This window comes from Maylandia zebra, linkage group LG18 (genome assembly GCF_041146795.1).
Source record: "Maylandia zebra isolate NMK-2024a linkage group LG18, Mzebra_GT3a, whole genome shotgun sequence".
Lineage (NCBI taxonomy): Eukaryota > Metazoa > Chordata > Actinopteri > Cichliformes > Cichlidae > Maylandia > Maylandia zebra.
This window is the reverse complement of record NC_135184.1, coordinates 19,313,098-19,328,421: the sequence shown is the minus strand read 5'-3', so window position 1 is coordinate 19,328,421 and position 15,324 is coordinate 19,313,098. Positions and strand designations below refer to the sequence as shown.

The 15,324-nt window shown below is 40.2% G+C and overlaps 1 protein-coding gene across 4 annotated transcripts in view; it reads right to left on the bottom strand.

Moving 5' to 3' along the window:
- tnr (tenascin R (restrictin, janusin)) overlaps positions 1-15,324 on the bottom strand; it is a 218,173-nt gene that overhangs the window by 25,467 nt on the left and 177,382 nt on the right. For all 4 annotated transcript variants that reach the window (XM_076876302.1, XM_014412311.3, XM_014412312.3 and 1 more), the window contains 2 exons: positions 13,288-13,407; positions 10,773-10,916 (listed from right to left, as the gene is read on the bottom strand). In XM_076876302.1, coding sequence (XP_076732417.1) covers positions 10,773-10,916; positions 13,288-13,407 — 264 coding nt within the window. The remainder of the gene's footprint in view (positions 1-10,772; positions 10,917-13,287; positions 13,408-15,324) is intronic.

The following is a 15,324-nucleotide window of genomic DNA, read 5'->3' as shown; positions in this document are numbered from 1 at the left end:
ACAAGAACACACGTGTGGCTTCTTTAAGGATATAAACTGAAACAAACATCTTATGGCAAAAGGTGCTCCATTAAAGTCAGTTTGTAGGATGTATTGCCAATTAGCTGGTCAGTTGGTGGAACTTGAGAAGTAAACAAACTTGCAAAATTCACTAGATGTGAGTATTTTGTGTCCTACGGTGGAGCAAAGACACTCGGAAAGTCTGCAGGCTGCTGTCAATCAAACACATCCATTCCCTCTAACCAGCTGAGATGAAAAGCAGCATTTCTGTCTGTTAACAAATCATTTATGATGCACGGACAATATTTAAACAACAAGAAAAGGATGTCTTGACGGCTTTAGTGCATATTATTAGATATTATACTAAAAACACAATATACGATATATACGATGTTCTATTTTCCCATAAAACATTTAACAGTGCAGGCTTTTGAGGAAGCAAGACGATAAAACTGTCCAAAATGCATCATTTGCCTGAAGAATAAAGATTACGGTTGTGTAATAGCGGCACTCGGTGAAGAACTACAGTATAAACCAGAGCTGCCTGCAGCAAGGATTGCTGCTGCTTGAGAAACGTGCCAAGCTCTTCTCAGCTAGCGGGTTCAGACACATCTGAGAGAAAAGTCCCGGTGCTGCAACCTACAGGCTTATGTGGCCACCTTCAGCAAAATCCCTTATTTTCTAGCCTTTTAGCTTAAATATCTGCCTGTGGGGAGCCAAAACTGCCTCTTCTGACAACAAAAAACTTTCATCTGTGGTTAACAGGCTTGGGGAATCCAAAAAGTACTGTGCCACCACCCGAAAAAAAAAAAAAAAATGATTAAATAAATATTAACTGTGGATGAGCCTCATCTCTTTTTCCACACTTCTGTCTGTGCTGTGCTCAGCAGGCATAGAAGAAAAGTGAAAACCTGACATCTAGAACTTTTACTGACCTTTTGGACATGTATATGTGTTTGTATCAGGTAGACAGGAACTGCAGCTTCTATTTGAACCTTTATGGATTCATTCTTAGTTTAAAAGAACTTGTTAACTTATTTAATTCCACGCTAATCAATATATCTATGAGTGCAACGTGAGAGTACCTTTACAAATTTAACAGTATGATCTTTCTGTGTAAAACATTTTAGTCAGCAGTATTTGTGCTCTAGACAAAACCTACTCACAGGCTTACTGCATAAAAAATACACAGAGCAGTAATTCTCAACCCTGTGATCAAGTAGACAGACACAAGAACAAAGTATTCAAAACAAAAGAAAAAAGCAGAAAAAAAAGATAGCGGGAGTAGGCAGGGTGGCACAGCAATAGATCCAAAGCCGGAGTAGCTGACCAAAACAATCAAAGGTCTCATGTTTTCTCCCAGCTCATTCGCAACTTGACATTTTCGGCTGGAGTGCAACAGCGTGAGAATGCAAGCTGTGAGAGAGGAACAGAACCGCGCTTTAAGGTTTCAATTAGGAAGTTTAATTAACAACACTGGAAGAGCTCTTTGAAGCTGAGGTTGACTGAGGCTCCCCCTGCTGAGACATGTCATCATCAGTCCTGGAAGGCAGAAGACTTAATTGTTGTGCGTTTGAGAGCTCACAGGGCCACACAGCACACAGCTGTGTGAATAGAGCCTACTGTATACAGTACGTGTTAGAAGATTTTCTACATTATACATTATAACCAAATCTCTATAATACAATATAATCAAGTAGGCTTTATATTCTAACCAAGTATGCCTTATATTTTGTGTGTTCATATATTTTCACATAACCAAGCCTATTGTTGAAGAATTACCTAACCAAGTTTATTGTAAAAGGAAAACTGATGCATTCCTTACCTAAGTGTTTGAGATGTTTTGACAGCATGATATAATGATGCATTCTTTCCTATAATGTCTGTGATGTCAGATAAAGCAGGATATACTTCTGTATTTTTATCCCAGTGTGTGAAAGATCAGATAAGTTGATTTAATGTTTAACCTCTCGTCAACATCTGTTAAAAGAGGAAGTACTATGTAACCCATTTTTGCCTTATAAATAAAGCAAGCGAGCCTGTGCTCGGGGTGTGTGTCTTCTCAGAGAGACATTCACCCGTGCGCACGTTTTCTAATTACACTCTGAGTCGGTCTGCAGTTGTCTCATTTCTCTTACTTGTGTTTTGAACAAATGTCTACCCCTGACATTTAATTGGTCCTTCGTAGCCGGAGAACTGACTGTTATTTTTAACGTCTAGTTTTCCACAGACGGTCTTCATCGGATCCTGACGTCGTGACGCCTGCGCTGGAAAAGAGTCTGTGCACAGCAAAAGAAAATCCGGGAGCGTGAATTCGATCTCCGGTCAGCGTCTTATACAGGCCTTCGCGGCTTCAGGACCCGATGAGCACCGGATCAAAAAACGCAGCGCCACAGTAAGGTGAATATGAAACACTGCATTCCATCAAGCGTTAAAATACGTTGATATTGAGATTTTCCTTTAAAATAGTGTAAACCTGGTGAGCGCCGACAGATCTCAGTCCAGAGAGGGACTTAGGAGACAACAGGCAAGAGCGATATTCTAGAAATCGCTATTAAAAGTTCCGGTTGCTCTGGGTAGCAGCTGTAACGGAACGAGTTCCGGTCGCTCTAGGAGTGGCTGCAACGGAACAGGTTGAAGGTTACATGAAATAGGCCTATGGAAAATCTCAATAAAAATTATAAGAACGCGCTTTGTTTGTGTTGAAATAGAGGAGTGAGTTGTTTTTACGACCCAATAAGCGGTCGAACCACTTCTCAAACTGTTTTCCTGTGTACACTCACGTATTGGTTAAGGTGGAAAAAGGGTTGTGCGTCATCACGTAAAATCAATAACCGCTCACTCGAATAGCGAGTGAGTAGAAGGCTGTTATTGAAAACCCATTCCCACTTTTTCATGCCAAAGAAGGTGTCACAGTTCTGACGTAATTAGTTCAAAATGGGTAATTCTAAAACTAAAGTAAAATTAACAGCAGATGAAGAAAAGCTTGAAAAAAACTGTCAAAATGCAGGAAGAGTCAGTGCAAATAGGTGGAGAAATCCACATAAAATTTATTGTCCAGCCTGGCAAGGCAAATGCAACCAAGAGTCAATAACTGCTTTAAAAGCTGCTTTGCAAAAAGAACTATTTGAGGAAAAAAGTCAAAAGAAAAAAGCAAAACGTGTAGCAGAATGGCGACTTTTCAAAGCATGGGAGGCAGAAAATGATAAACGCAGTGCTAAACGTGCCCAAAAACAAGAAAATAAAGATAAACAGAGGGCTGCAGGAGAGGAAAAAAACCCCCCTCCTTATGCACCTTCCTCTCAGCCCACACACACAGCAGCAGCAGCAGCAGCTGCACCAATTCCTGCGTCACCGCTTCCTGTAATCTCTCCTCACAACCCTTTTGCTCCAGATCCCTATGCTGAGGCAAAACATCACCTTAATCTTATGACTAAACATAATCACTACAAAAAAGAAGGAACTGTAGGTCAGTTTCCAATGGTTGCCTTATCAAATCCTAGGTATGGGCAACCCAGTGGGCCCGTAGACGCCCAAGGAATCATACCAATAGATGGAGAACCTCTGATATACGCATTCCGACCCTGGTCCCATAAGGACAGAGAGAATGTGCTAAAAGATGTCCCACCCCTTAATGAAGGTTTTCAACAGTGGCGACATGCAGTAGAGTTAATTTGTCGCGGTTGGGGTTTGAATGGTCATGAGATGCAACAGGTTCTTCAAGATTTATTAGGTTTACGTTTTCCTAGAGTCAGAGGAGCCTACACAGGAAACGACCAAAACGGCGATGTGCTAGGACCAGACACTCCTCTGTTAGATCAACAAATAAATGACTTGTACGGCAGAATAGAAGTCAATTTAGCCCCAAGGCCAGATTATGGAAAAATAGGAGAGTGCAAACAAAAGGAAGGAGAGACAGCATCAGACTATCTGGATCGCTTACGTCCTGTTTTCGGGCAAAATTCAGGACTGAATCACGATCCAAATCCACAGTCTGCTTTTCAACAACAATTAAAAAATGCCTTCCTGAGTGGCCTAATGCCCAAAATAAAAACACACGTAGACAAACACTGGGTGACACAAAACACAGGCACTCTGCCTGACGCCCTGCAATATGCTGAGCATGCAGTTAAAGTGTATAAACAGAAAGAAAAAACAGAAGGAGTTTTCATGATTGACCCAGAGACAGGCTTTATAGCTTTCTCAGGACAACAAAAACACACAGCAGGTTTTAAGCCACGTAAGGGAAAGCAGAAAGTAGGACAAAGAAGAGACAAAAGAGATATACAATGTTATAACTGTGGTAAATACGGGCATTTTGCTCGAGACTGTAGAAGTGTAAGCCAGGAACAAGAAAGTGATGATGACAGGCGCAGACGCCGTGATGAATGACTAGCACGAGAGGAAGGAAGTGAAACAAGTGAAGGGGAAGTTTACAATATTGAACAACTACTGCTAGGATCAGAAGCAAAGCCAACAGTTATAGTACACGTGAATGGTGTCCCAGTAAAATTCCTTTGTGACACAGGAGCGTGTAGATCTGTCTTAACAGTAGAAGTCCCAAATGTAACTTTCTCAAAAGACACTTTAATTGTGAAATCAGCTTCAGGACATGTGACATTGCAACAGCTAACCGTTCCCCTCTTTATGTCACATAGAGAAAGTGGCCGTGGCTGCAAAAATCAGTGCATCTATGACCCATCTTGTCCACTAAATTTGTTAGGAAGAGATGCTTTAACAAAATTAAAAATAGGAGTTATCCCTGAAGAAAGTGGCATGCAAGCCAGACTCCTACTCTCTGAAAGTCAGAGCCAAATTGAAGACATTTTTGTTTGTGAAGGTTTAGGTGAGCCAAATTATTACTGGACCTTAGATTTACCAAAACTTGAACCTCTGGAAGCCAAGGCTAATGTGTACTTACCTGAGCACTCACACAGGCAGGACCCAGCAGAATACCACAACACCCTGTGGTATAAACATGTCCCAGGCCCAGACAAAATTTATGATCAGCAGGTGCACAGACTAGGACCACAAAAACTAGTCCTACAACACCTGTATGTAACACAGAGTGGCAATGCAGTATGCTCAGTGTTACAGACAGATGCAGTGCAACGCATAAATAAAATGCTGAACCCTCATGTATCTGTTGCACGCAACGACCAAACGCCTTGGTCTGAGTTAGGCACAGTGCTGAGGAATGTAGAAATGGACAGATATGACAAAACAGAGTGTGAGGGCTGGCAAAAAGGCCGTAGAACAGGGTGCATGAGACTCACGCTGTGTTGGCCGGTGACAGCCACACCGGCTACACATTTAGCCACAACAGAGCAAGACGAATGACAAGTGTTAACAGTTGAAACACATCCTGAACTAGAAAAGCTACCACAAACATTATGGTCTCAAGGACCCACAGATGTAGGCCTAATAAAAGAAGCAGATCCAGTAGTGGTGAAAACTACAACCACATATAGGCCTGTGAAACCACAATATCCCTTGAGTGCAGAGGCGAGAGAAGGAATTGGACCAGTCATAGCAGATATGCTAAATAGGGAAGACAGAGAAGAGAATGTCTATGATAATCTTAACAGAGCTGATGTTTAGATACTTCACTGAATGACATGCAAGTTGAAAATGTGATTTAACAAGTGACTATGCATTGATATAAACATGTGAAATATATTAACAACAGGAGGGAAATGTTAGAAGATTTTCTACATTATACATTATAACCAAATCTCTATAATACAATATAATCAAGTAGGCTTTATATTCTAACCAAGTATGCCTTATATTTTGTGTGTTCATATATTTTCACATAACCAAGCCTATTGTTGAAGAATTACCTAACCAAGTTTATTGTAAAAGGAAAACTGATGCATTCCTTACCTAAGTGTTTGAGATGTTTTGACAGCATGATATAATGATGCATTCTTTCCTATAATGTCTGTGATGTCAGATAAAGCATGATATACTTCTGTATTTTTATCCCAGTGTGTGAAAGATCAGATAAGTTGATTTAATGTTTAACCTCTCGTCAACATCTGTTAAAAGAGGAAGTACTATGTAACCCATTTTTGCCTTATAAATAAAGCAAGCGAGCCTGTGCTCGGGGTGTGTGTCTTCTCAGAGAGACATTCACCCGTGCGCACGTTTTCTAATTACACTCTGAGTCGGTCTGCAGTTGTCTCATTTCTCTTACTTGTGTTTTGAACAAATGTCTACCCCTGACAGTACGTGTGCACTGTGAGGCCGACACTGTCAAAAACTCAAATTGATTTTAGTCCCTTTGTGAATTCGGGCAAAACTCAAGAGAAAAAGCAGTGGATATATAAGTGGACAGAACAGAAGTACAGTAGAAAAGAGAAGGAAGAAACTTATTTTCTCATCTACAAATTTAACAGAATTCAGCTTTGATAATTTCTGTGGCTTTATGCTCTTTTAATGTAGGGCAGAATAGATCAAATATATTTCTGAATGAATACACCGAGTCCTCTGCAAATGCCTTTTCCTCTTTTCTGTCTTCCCCACCTGAGAATATTTCCTCCAGATTGGCACAGCGAGAATACATTTAGTCTGTTCCACTCAGAGAAGGACACCAACAAAAGGGAAGCACCCGACCGTTTTCTTAATCCAATAAGACAGGACATTCAAAACAAAACAAAATCCTTGTCCTCTTCGCTCACTCCGTGGCGTTGCCTGGATCACAGCAATTTCCCAGCTTCTATTATATGAGGGATTCTAACCGGGGCAGGAGCGCGCGTTTCCATCCTTCTTGTTTTGTTTTCTCGAGAAGCAGAGGTACGTGATGCACAAGCAGAGCTACTGTTTCAAAATTAGAAGCACCTTAAACTGCCAAGAACATTTGTTTATGTATGAGTTACTATATGCATATGCCGCATTGACATGGATGCAGGCACACCTAATTTTCCTGAGCCCACATACATGTTTTGAAGTGTCTGGAGCCTTGCTCTCATACATTGTCAGAGCTTGTTTCCATTTCCAGTAGTTCGTATCTGCTGCAGTGCAGGACAGGCATCTCTGGTGCTCATATCCCATAGGGGATGTGAACTCCTCTGCTGACTATTTTTTTTATTTTTTTTCCCCTGGAAGAAAAATCTAAGTTTACAGAGCTGCAACTCAGCTAAACTAGAACAATTCCTTCACCCCTAACTTTCCTTTCAGTGGAGCAGGCGACAAACGTGAATTTACTGTGGGGGACAGGTGGAGGTGGAGCAGGGATGAGTTTAATCCTCATCACATAACGACTGTTTCACCACATCTACCGTCAGGCAGAATACAGACTCTCTGCAGCAGGTTTGAAAAAGAATCAAAGCTATTTAAATCAGTATCAGAATACATTATTAATCCCTGAGGAAATTATGTAATAAAGGTGTACATACACCTGACTGGCACTGTGAAACAATCCATCACAATATTAAGTATGCCTGAAATTCTTGCTGTTAGTCTTTTTGTTCCAAACTTTGATGCATGCATGCAAAAAACTTGTCATGAAAGATGGTAAAGGTAGCCCTTTACAAGAGTGGTACAAAGTGGGTAATACCATTGTAACAAATAGGTAGCTTCATGGTGACATCAGCATAAGTAAGTCAATAACTTTGGTTATTTGTCAGGATTTAGTGCGCAGAATATGAATAAGGCAAGAAAAACACACTGCAGTAAATACTGAATTATTTAAACATTACCGCTACTTATTGTTAAATTATATTTCTTAAGTTGGAGCAGATTTGTGTTTGCAATAAATGGGGGTGGGTGGGTGGGATATCAAAGCAGCAGATGGTGCAGATAAAGTTTAATGTTATAATCCTGATACAAAGGAGCAGATTTTAGGGTAAACATATCATGAGGGCTGTAAAAAGACAGAATTCCCTCTTTTCAATATTGTTTTTGTGTTGCTGGTTCACCCATCAGAGCTTCTGCAGCTAGTGTGACTTTGATATGCAGGTGAGTTTGCCAGCCAGCATTGCCTTCATCCAACAGCAGTGATCTTGGAGCCCTAAAAGGCAAGAATGCAGTGAGCTGTATAAACAACACTGATGACTTCTTGCACCTGTCAGCTGGTAGTTTCTCCCACTCTTACTTTCCACTGTGTTCGAGCTCTTAAATGTCTACAGAATTCCTTTCTTCATTGGCAGATTTCATGTCTCTGGTTTTAGTGCCATTAACATCAGGACTGGACAAGTTCAAAACAGTCCAGTTTTTATTGTTGTTTTTCTTTTAGATAGTAAGCAATCGTTTTACATCTTAAGTTCATCAAGCAAAAGGCTCTGCTTGGTTTCAGTTAAAAGGTTAAAGCCACCTTTCTAATATTATGGTGCTAATGTTACACCCTTGAGCCACCAAAACAGCCATCACACTGACACGGGAGGACTGGGTCCTCGAGTGTCTGGCATCAGGCAGCAGTGAATTCTTTGGGTGCTGTGGGGTTCGAGGGTGGAGCCTCTGCTGACCAGAGCAATAGGGAGGTTCAATTCAAAGCTTTGGGTTCTTTCTCTTCTTCTTGTTGATGGTCCTCGCTATCCAACAGTGACAGTTCTTGTCCACAAAAGGCAATGCTCAACAGACTTTCTGAGAGGGCACCTTTGTTCCATGTGTGCACCGCACAGTGCATGGCAGGATCTATAGTCCAAGGATACTTCAACTGAACAGGCACCTGGCATTACCTCGTCAACAGCACAATCAACTTTTGCTCCTGAGGTGAGGGAAGAAATCTAAACTCTGCTGGAGAAAAGGTTCCAATAGTTCCCACTCCAAAGACCCACAGCTACTATTTCATTGTTTTGAAAGAGCCCTCTGAGCCATGAGATAACCATGCTAAATAAGTACTTTCAGTTCAGAATGCTAACTGCATGTCAGGGGGTTGGAGTCACCGTGCACAAGGAGCTGGTTAGATTTGAAAGAACCTTATTTTCATTGCAAGTCCTAATTTCATCGAAGCAGTCCTTTTGTGTACTGGATAACGGCATAAAAATATTGTGCTCTCTCATTCGGAGTCTTGCTTGTGGCTCAAGGCATCGTTGGCACCCATCATGACAGAGGGCTTCTGGCCCCTGAACTACCTCTATGAGCTATTGATTTGGGAGAATTGGCTCATCCAGCCAGCACTCACGCAGTCCTGCTGATAATAGATTTACAATCGCTGAGGTTCAAACCAAGAGAAATACCATCTTCCTCCCAGTTAGAAAGTTTCTTTCCAGAGTTGAAGTTGGACTCTGTAATTAATAATGCATGGTTATCCCAGTGTGGTCAGGCAGTCCACACTACCTGACCACACTGCTTCTTTTGGAGAGACAAAGTTCCTTTCAACATGAACATGCAGGGCAGGGCTGTGCAAAAACAAATATGTGAATTTTGTTTGGCAGGACGAGGAAAGGTAGTATATCACTCCGTTAGAGCTGAGGCATTTTTACAGCCTCAATCCCACTGCAATTTTTATTTCTGCACCACGATGTAGACCGTGACAATACCCCCATATTCACATATATTCAGTGTTAGGATAAACTGCCCTTTGCCCCACTCTCTCTTTCTCTCTGTCAGCCTATTTAAATATGGTGCTATAAGCTGCTATCCCTAAAGGCGCCTCATAAACTGAGAGTTCTAAACCACTGAATGGATTTCAGCTCCTTCCAGAGAAAGAATGCGGTGCACGGAGAACAGATACAGAAACGATTTGGCCACTGTGGATGTGTTCACCTCCTTTACTCACACAAGTTGTTGCTACAGCTGCTGATTTAGGGCCAAGTCATCCTAATCTATCTGCCTGGGTATCACTGGTTGCAACTGAAAGGGGGCTGGGTGTTATGCATATAACCAATGAGGGAAGGAAACTAGATATAACACAGGTCAGCTCCTTACTGCCTAAGGAGCCTGTGAAGTGCAGTGTAGATTGAGGAGATGAGACTGTGCAGCATCTTTAATACCCCTTAGGGAGGGCGAAGCCTCTTGTGCCAGCAACACTCTCATTGGCCTTGACAGGCACGTTGAAGTTAATTTTTCAGGTCTCGCAAGGATCCAATGCACATACTGATGTGGTATACCTTGTCTCTATCCCTCAGGGAACATTCGTTATGCAGTTGTCGTTTTTTTCTTATTATACATATATATATTTTTTTTTTTTTACTTGATATTGATTGTCATATTTTCCTATAGTTTCATACAGCAGGTGCCAATAATAGTAATCACATTACTGTGTAACTATATTAATGCAGACAGAAATTAAACCAACTGACACTGTATTCTTTATCCTTTATGGGTTCGACATAACATAACATAACTGCTTCTTGTATCATTAAGGCGTCAGTCTGTGACAGGCCTGAATTATATAAGACCCACCTTCTTGCCATCTAGTTACCAATTAATAGGAAAAACAGTGGCATGAGTATTTTGTTTTTGCCATTTTGCACACTTATTAAATTGATATGCACTAGCAGTTTTCTCTGTTAATTATAATTAATTATATATATTTTTTGTAAGAAATAGCACAGCTGATTATTTTGAATTCTATTAATCCCCTTTGAGGGGTGAATGATCCATTGCAACTTTTCAAGGGTAGTGCAGCAGCTGCCCTTGGTCATTAAAAAAGTATCAGAAAAATTAACAATTAACATAACGATAGTTTTTGCTATAAATAAAATTGTATGTGCCCAGGACACCTGCACAGACCCAGTAGGCTAAACTCAGGCCTGCAAGAAGACGGCAGTGCTAGCTGCTGAGTCAGCTGCCCACTGTACTAGCCGAATCAAACGGATACATACGGGTTTGGAGGTTGGTGATGACGGTGCCACTTGTAAGTGGTCCTTTGGTGGCGTAGAGGGCTACAGAGTAGGTGGTGCTTGGCTTGAGGTTGGACAGCTGCAGTTCCTGCTTGTTGCCTTCCACGAGGAAAGTATCAGCCGTTACTAGAAAATGAAAAACAGAACACAGAAAACACATGAATGTTTACTACATTTAAACCATCCTAAAAAGATTGCAGTGTGTATCTCTGAAAATATTTCCCAACACAGGAAACATCAAAGTTTATAACTCCGCCTTGTGACACCTGGACTATTTTCTCTTCTACATTGTACATAGTAATATTTTAACTTGGAAATATTTCATTTTAATTTTTATTGCACTTTATATTTTTCTGTTCCTAACTGTGTGGCTCCATGGTGCAGTGATTTACACATTACACATTCAGTATTAAGAGAGCTCTTATTTACTTTAATATTATGAAACCATGTAAGACACTGTGCTCAGGCTAAGAAAGATAATAATACAAAAACAATGCCACATTCAGAGGCTCACTGGCAGTATTTGTGGTTGTGGAGTGTTAAATTAAGGTGGCAATGATGGAAGGTCATCTACACGATGTTCTGAAGCATCTTATAGATGCAGTTCTGGATATTTTGAACCTTTTTCAGTTTCTCCTTCATCCTTTTATATACAGAAACATCACAAGAGCACTGATGCATTTTAATTAATCTAAAACATTACAGTAGACAGGTATATATTATTCGTAGTCCATGTGATACCATTAATCTCTGATACCACGATGGCTTGGATTTTATTTTATGTGGGTGTTTCCATCAATAAAAACTATTTTGTCATGCAGGACAATGCACAATGAAATATTTAACTATTGACCCTGGTTTAGTACATTAACACTCAAGGGAATTTGTCCACAACTTACATTGCACTTCTCTAAACCTTGGCTGGGGCTGGTTTCCAAATATGTGTCCAGCATATAGATGCTGTCTCCGTATCTGTGATGATCTGGCTGCAATCCAGTCAGTCAGAGTGTAATTTACACTCAGACTCTGACAGCTGAGTAATACAAATTTCTCTGGATAACTCCAGGCGTGGCATACTGCGTGGGGTCATGTGCAAATGAGAAAGATGCTTCCCATTACATTTTCCCCAGCCAGTTTATAAAAATAACAACAGCATGAGATAACACTGGTTGAGTGTTGTATTGACCTATTAGTAAAACAATATCCAATTTCTTGGAAACCTTTTATACCTACACATATCAGCGCTCTAGTTGTGTGCATGTCAAGTGTCTTTAAGCCATATCTGTACCTACTGCTGCTTGGCAGTCATCCACTTGGTTCAGGGAGCACATTATAGACTGGCTCTGAGGGGCCAAGCAATATGGCTATCTTTTACCTGTCTGGATATGGCTGTCAGATGCTGAAGACATGGGCTGCATCAGAAATGCATGCCGCCTAGTAACTGCATTGTTTTTGCCAAGGCTAAGCAGTTTAACCAAGCATAATGAACTGTTCTGAAAGCAAGACAAATGGATCTATATTGCCTCAAAGGACTCATTGCACTGATCTCACTTCTTAATGGGAAAACTGTGATGGTACCTGTCACATCTTCACATGCAACCGATGACTCTCATTGCACTGTACGCTGCCACTACTACAGTACTACTATATGTATTGTTAAGGTTCAAAATATTGGGGATGGAGACAAGAGAAAAAACCACAATAACAACACTGGTCCGGCCGGGTTGAGTCAAACGATGATTTAATGATCACACACGTGGGAGATGGACACTGATGCAGACAGCCTCAAAATCTCAAAATGGTGGAGCATTGCTCAAACTTTTATAACTTCTGGTGCCTCCACCTTATCATAAAAAGCCTAAACATTCACATGCTCTCTCTCACACAGCGCCTAAGCTACGACCTTGGCTCCCTGTTTATCTGCTCCTGCTGAAATGGGGCAGAAAACTCCAGCACACTCTGTTCTCTTCTACTCAGACAAATTAGACAATAACCTTCTGCGAACAGTATTTCTTATAACTCAGCAATATAATGCATCATAAAACAATATCATTCATTCACAACAAGTCAGCAATTTAATGTAATGCAAATCAGTTTAACTAATGCAATAGTTATCAGCTTCTTCTAATTCAGGAGAATAATGCAAACTAAAACTACATAATAATTCACAATCTTTAATTAGGGGTATAACATGGCATAAAATAATATCATAATTTTACAGTATGTATGTATATATATATATATATATATATATATATATATATATATATGTGTGTGTGTGTGTATGGTATTTATGGTCTAAAGTTAGAGCCAACTGTAGATGGGCACTACAATAATTTTGTCAACGTAAGGAAGTATAAGCTAATGTTTTCATGTGTTTTAATGTGAAGTAGTCACAGTGTCGTGCTACAGTTTAATGGTTGTTAATGATGTTATCTAATTGGTGTCCTTTCACTGACTTTCCAACATCAAATCAAGCAAATGAATGCACACTCACCCTGGTTGTGTGTGAGAGTCACCACGTAGTTGTCAACATTGGACACGGGTGGATTCCACCTCAGCAGGGCTCCTTGAGGGGTGATGTTGAGGGCCGTCAACTCCGACGGCATATCCATCGCTATGTTTGCAATACAAGACAAGAATGAACACAACAGTTAAACAAAAGATAATATCAGGCTCTTTGAACATCTTCCCCATCATTTATGAGATACTGTGTCAGTGCTACACAGATAAATTGACAGCTGTGGATCACAACCAAGAATGACAGCGGTCCGCTCATTGCAGACAAACACAACATGTTTGCTATACATTGTCGAAATGATCTTGTTTGTTTGTAGCGTGTGCAAATCTATGCAATTTTTTGTCAGCTTGCTTAACAGTGACCTATAAATCATTTGAGGAAAAAATAGGCACCCAAGTCAAGAGGCGAGAGAAACAGAGAGCATAACACATAACAGAGAACTTACCAAAGAACCCTTTTAAAATTTTAAATTGGCCTTTTTGTGTCTAGAAACCTGTTGTAAAAATACATAATTTGTTCCAAAAAAAATCAGAAGTGGACAAGAGGATGACAAAAGAAGTGACATGTCCCCCAAAAAGATCTACAGCCAATCAGGAGTATTTGAAAGTCATGTCCTCAAGAAATAAGAAAGAAATCCAGCAAAAATCTGACCCTGGACTTGAGAGATGTATCTAGCCTATCAGCTGCTTAATCTACACTTCAAATGAGTCTTCACTTAAGCCATTCTTACGGGAAATGTGGGGGAAAAGGCTGAGGAATGCCAGAATAGAAAAGGTCTTATGGAGCAATGAATCCAAATTTTTGTCATCATCAAAAGTCATCATCAATATGTATAAAAAAGGTCGGGATAGATGTACATCAGTGAGTATCTACAGTCATCTGTGGAGTCTCTGTCATTGTTTGGGTCTGCATTTTAGCAAGTGGTGTTGGATCTTATCAAAATTGATGTAATTATAAACGCAGAAAAGCATAATCAGATTTTGATCTACCATGCAGTACCATCCTAAAAGCATCTGATTGGCATTAATTTCATTTTTCTGAATGACAATGATCCCAAACACAAGGCCAATGCAGTAAAAGTACCTTGTTTATACCTTGTTGTCAAACGTGTATGGAACAAAATCCATCGCGGATTGACAGAGAATAGAATAAAAGGCAGCCAATGTTCAAAGAGGAGTTTTCAATGTCCTTCAAAAAGCCTGGAGAACTATTCCTGAAGTCTATTTAAAGAAGTGGGAAAAAAAGCTTGGCTAATATGTTTCCATAAACTCCCGATTTCCTAGTAAAATGTGAGAAATTAAGGATCTTTTTTATATTACTGTGCATAGTTAAACCAGGAGACTGCTACACTACTTTTTGTATCACATAACAAAGTTCATGTAAAATCATGTATCTCTTAGCTGCTGGCTGTCACTGGATTTCTCGCCCAGTAAGCTCAGAGCAAATAAAAGAAAAAGGGAAATTGACTCTGTCAATCACCGCTTTTAATGGAAAATAACTTATCACTGAATTGTTCACAAATTAACAAGCTGCATCATATTTCCCTTCATATGCAGAGAGCTTTGTATTTTGAACACTGTGTGAAATTCAATTGGAGACACACCTAAATTATTAATTAGACTGACAACAACGAGATATATATTCATATGAATTGCAGAGACAAAAAAACTTTGCAAGAATGCTGATTAATGGTGACTTCACCGTGATGCGAAAGTTTCATATTCTCTTAGGCCTCCTGTTTCACACCCTCTCCCTAATTTTGTTCTCAGACTGCTGGACATGCCAAAATTGAGTTTGAATTTAATTATACCTTTAACCTCAGTGTTTCAACCCCAATTTCTCCTCAGGCATGTTATTTTGGCACAGCAGAGAGCGTGGCAGGAGAACACAGAACACTGCGAGTGATCCCAATCTCTGCCCAGATGAGGTAATTAATGTTGCCCTGCCCTCATCAGAATAATAAAAAAAAAAGAATTGTGCTCTTTCTTAACACTGCGATAGATGGACGAACCT